At 36.8% G+C, this 1,838-nt stretch overlaps 1 protein-coding gene across 1 annotated transcript in view; it reads left to right on the top strand.

Moving 5' to 3' along the window:
* PIGU (phosphatidylinositol glycan anchor biosynthesis class U) overlaps positions 1-1,838 on the top strand; it is a 117,259-nt gene that overhangs the window by 9,257 nt on the left and 106,164 nt on the right. The window contains exon 2 of the mRNA XM_004697936.2: positions 591-612. Within this exon, the coding sequence (XP_004697993.1) occupies positions 591-612 (22 nt within the window). The remainder of the gene's footprint in view (positions 1-590; positions 613-1,838) is intronic.

A 1,838-nucleotide genomic window follows, 5' to 3' on the forward strand; every position in this document is an offset into this window, starting at 1 on the left:
ATCATTCTCAAAACATTTCTTTCTGTTTGACTCCTTGGTAACAGCTTCTCATTTTTTCCCCTCCTTCCCCTACCATTCCTCCCTCATGAACCCTTGATAATTTATAAATTATTATTATTTTTTCATGTCTTACATGGACTGATATCTCCCTTCACCCACTTTTCTGTTGTCCGTCCTCTGGGAGGGGTTATAGGTAGACTACTCAGTCTTTTTTTTTTTTTTTAGACTACTCAGTCTTATAAAATTGCTATGAATCAGAATCAATTTGATAGCAGTGAGTCTGATTTTTTGGTTTGGTCTACTTTACCAAGCATGATGTCCTTTTCCAGAACCTAGTCTCTCCTGTCAACATGTTCAAAGAACATGAGACAAAGTTTTCCCATCTTTGCTTCTAAGGAGCATTCTGGCCCTATTTCTTTCAAGACAGATTTGTTTGTTCTTCTAGCATTCCACAGTACTTTTAATATTCTTTGCAAACACCATAATTCAAACACCATTAATTCTTCTTGGGTCTTCCTTATTTCTCATCCAACTTCTACATGGATATGAGGCAATTGAAAATGCCACAGCTAGGGTCAGACCCACTTGAGTCCTCAAAGTGACATCTTTGCTGTTCAACACTTTAAAGAGCTCTTATGTAGCACATTTGAGAACTACAACAAACTAATAGACTAAAAGTGGTTTCCCGATATATAGTTTCTCATTTTACATTTTCAGAGAAGTCTTTAAGTATTAAATTTTTGTAAGATCTTAGCTGTTTGGTTGATCTTTTTGTTTGTTTAGTTGATCTTTTGTTGTGCTGTTTTTAATCATTTTATTGGGGGAGCTCTTACAAATCTTAGACAATCCATCATTCAGTTTTATTAAGCACACTTGTATGTATGTTGCCAGAAACATTTCCAAAACATTTTCTTTCTACTTGAGTCTTGGTATCAGCTCCTCTTTTTTCCCCTCCTTCCCCAACCCTCTCCTCCTTGTGAATCCTTGATCAATTATATATTATCGTTATTTTGGTTTTTTTCTTTTGAGATTGACATATTTCAACAGCATACTGTCTTCCAGATTCATCCATGTTATAGTATATTTTAAGAATTTGCCATTATTCTCTTTTCGTTTGTTTTTAAAGCCATTTTATTGAGAGCTCTTACAAAGCTTATTACAATCCATACATCAATTGTATCAGGCATATTTGTACATATGTTGCCATCTTTCTTTTCTAGACAGTTAACTTTATATTGAGCCTTTGATATCAGCTCCTCTTCTCCCCACCACCCTCGTCACCCCTTGATAGATTATAAATTATTATTTCTGTGTCTCACACCAACATGGTTTCTGTTGTTCTTTCCCCTGGAGGGGTGTGTGTGGTTGTGTGTCAATTAGTTTCTTCTTCTTCTTCCACCACTCCCCCCTTCACCCTTCCCATCTGGTATCTCTCTTCCTAATCCTGCTCCTGGTGTGCATGTGCCCTGAGCTCTTATCTCTCATCTACAGCTATGTACATGCTCCAGTCTAGTCCAAAGTGAGAGGCATCACTGGGGTCATGGTGGTGGGGTGTGAGGAGAATTTGCCATTATTCTTTATGGCTGCATAGTTTTCCATATATACCAGTTTGTTAGTCACTCATCTAGTGATGGACATTTAGGTTGTTTCTATCTTTTGCTATTGTGAATGGTGCTGCAATGAACATGCTGTTGTAGGTTAAGTCATTCTTATTCATTGTGACCCTATGCACAACAGAATGAAACATTGTAATATTCAGTCTTTAAGACAGCAGAGGCATATGCCAGCCACTTGCCAGATAATACTTTAATAAATTATGGTGTACAATATCTTTTTTT

This window comes from Echinops telfairi, unplaced genomic scaffold (genome assembly GCF_000313985.2).
Source record: "Echinops telfairi isolate 266 unplaced genomic scaffold, ASM31398v2 ScPeMD7_5592;HRSCAF=6446, whole genome shotgun sequence".
Lineage (NCBI taxonomy): Eukaryota > Metazoa > Chordata > Mammalia > Afrosoricida > Tenrecidae > Echinops > Echinops telfairi.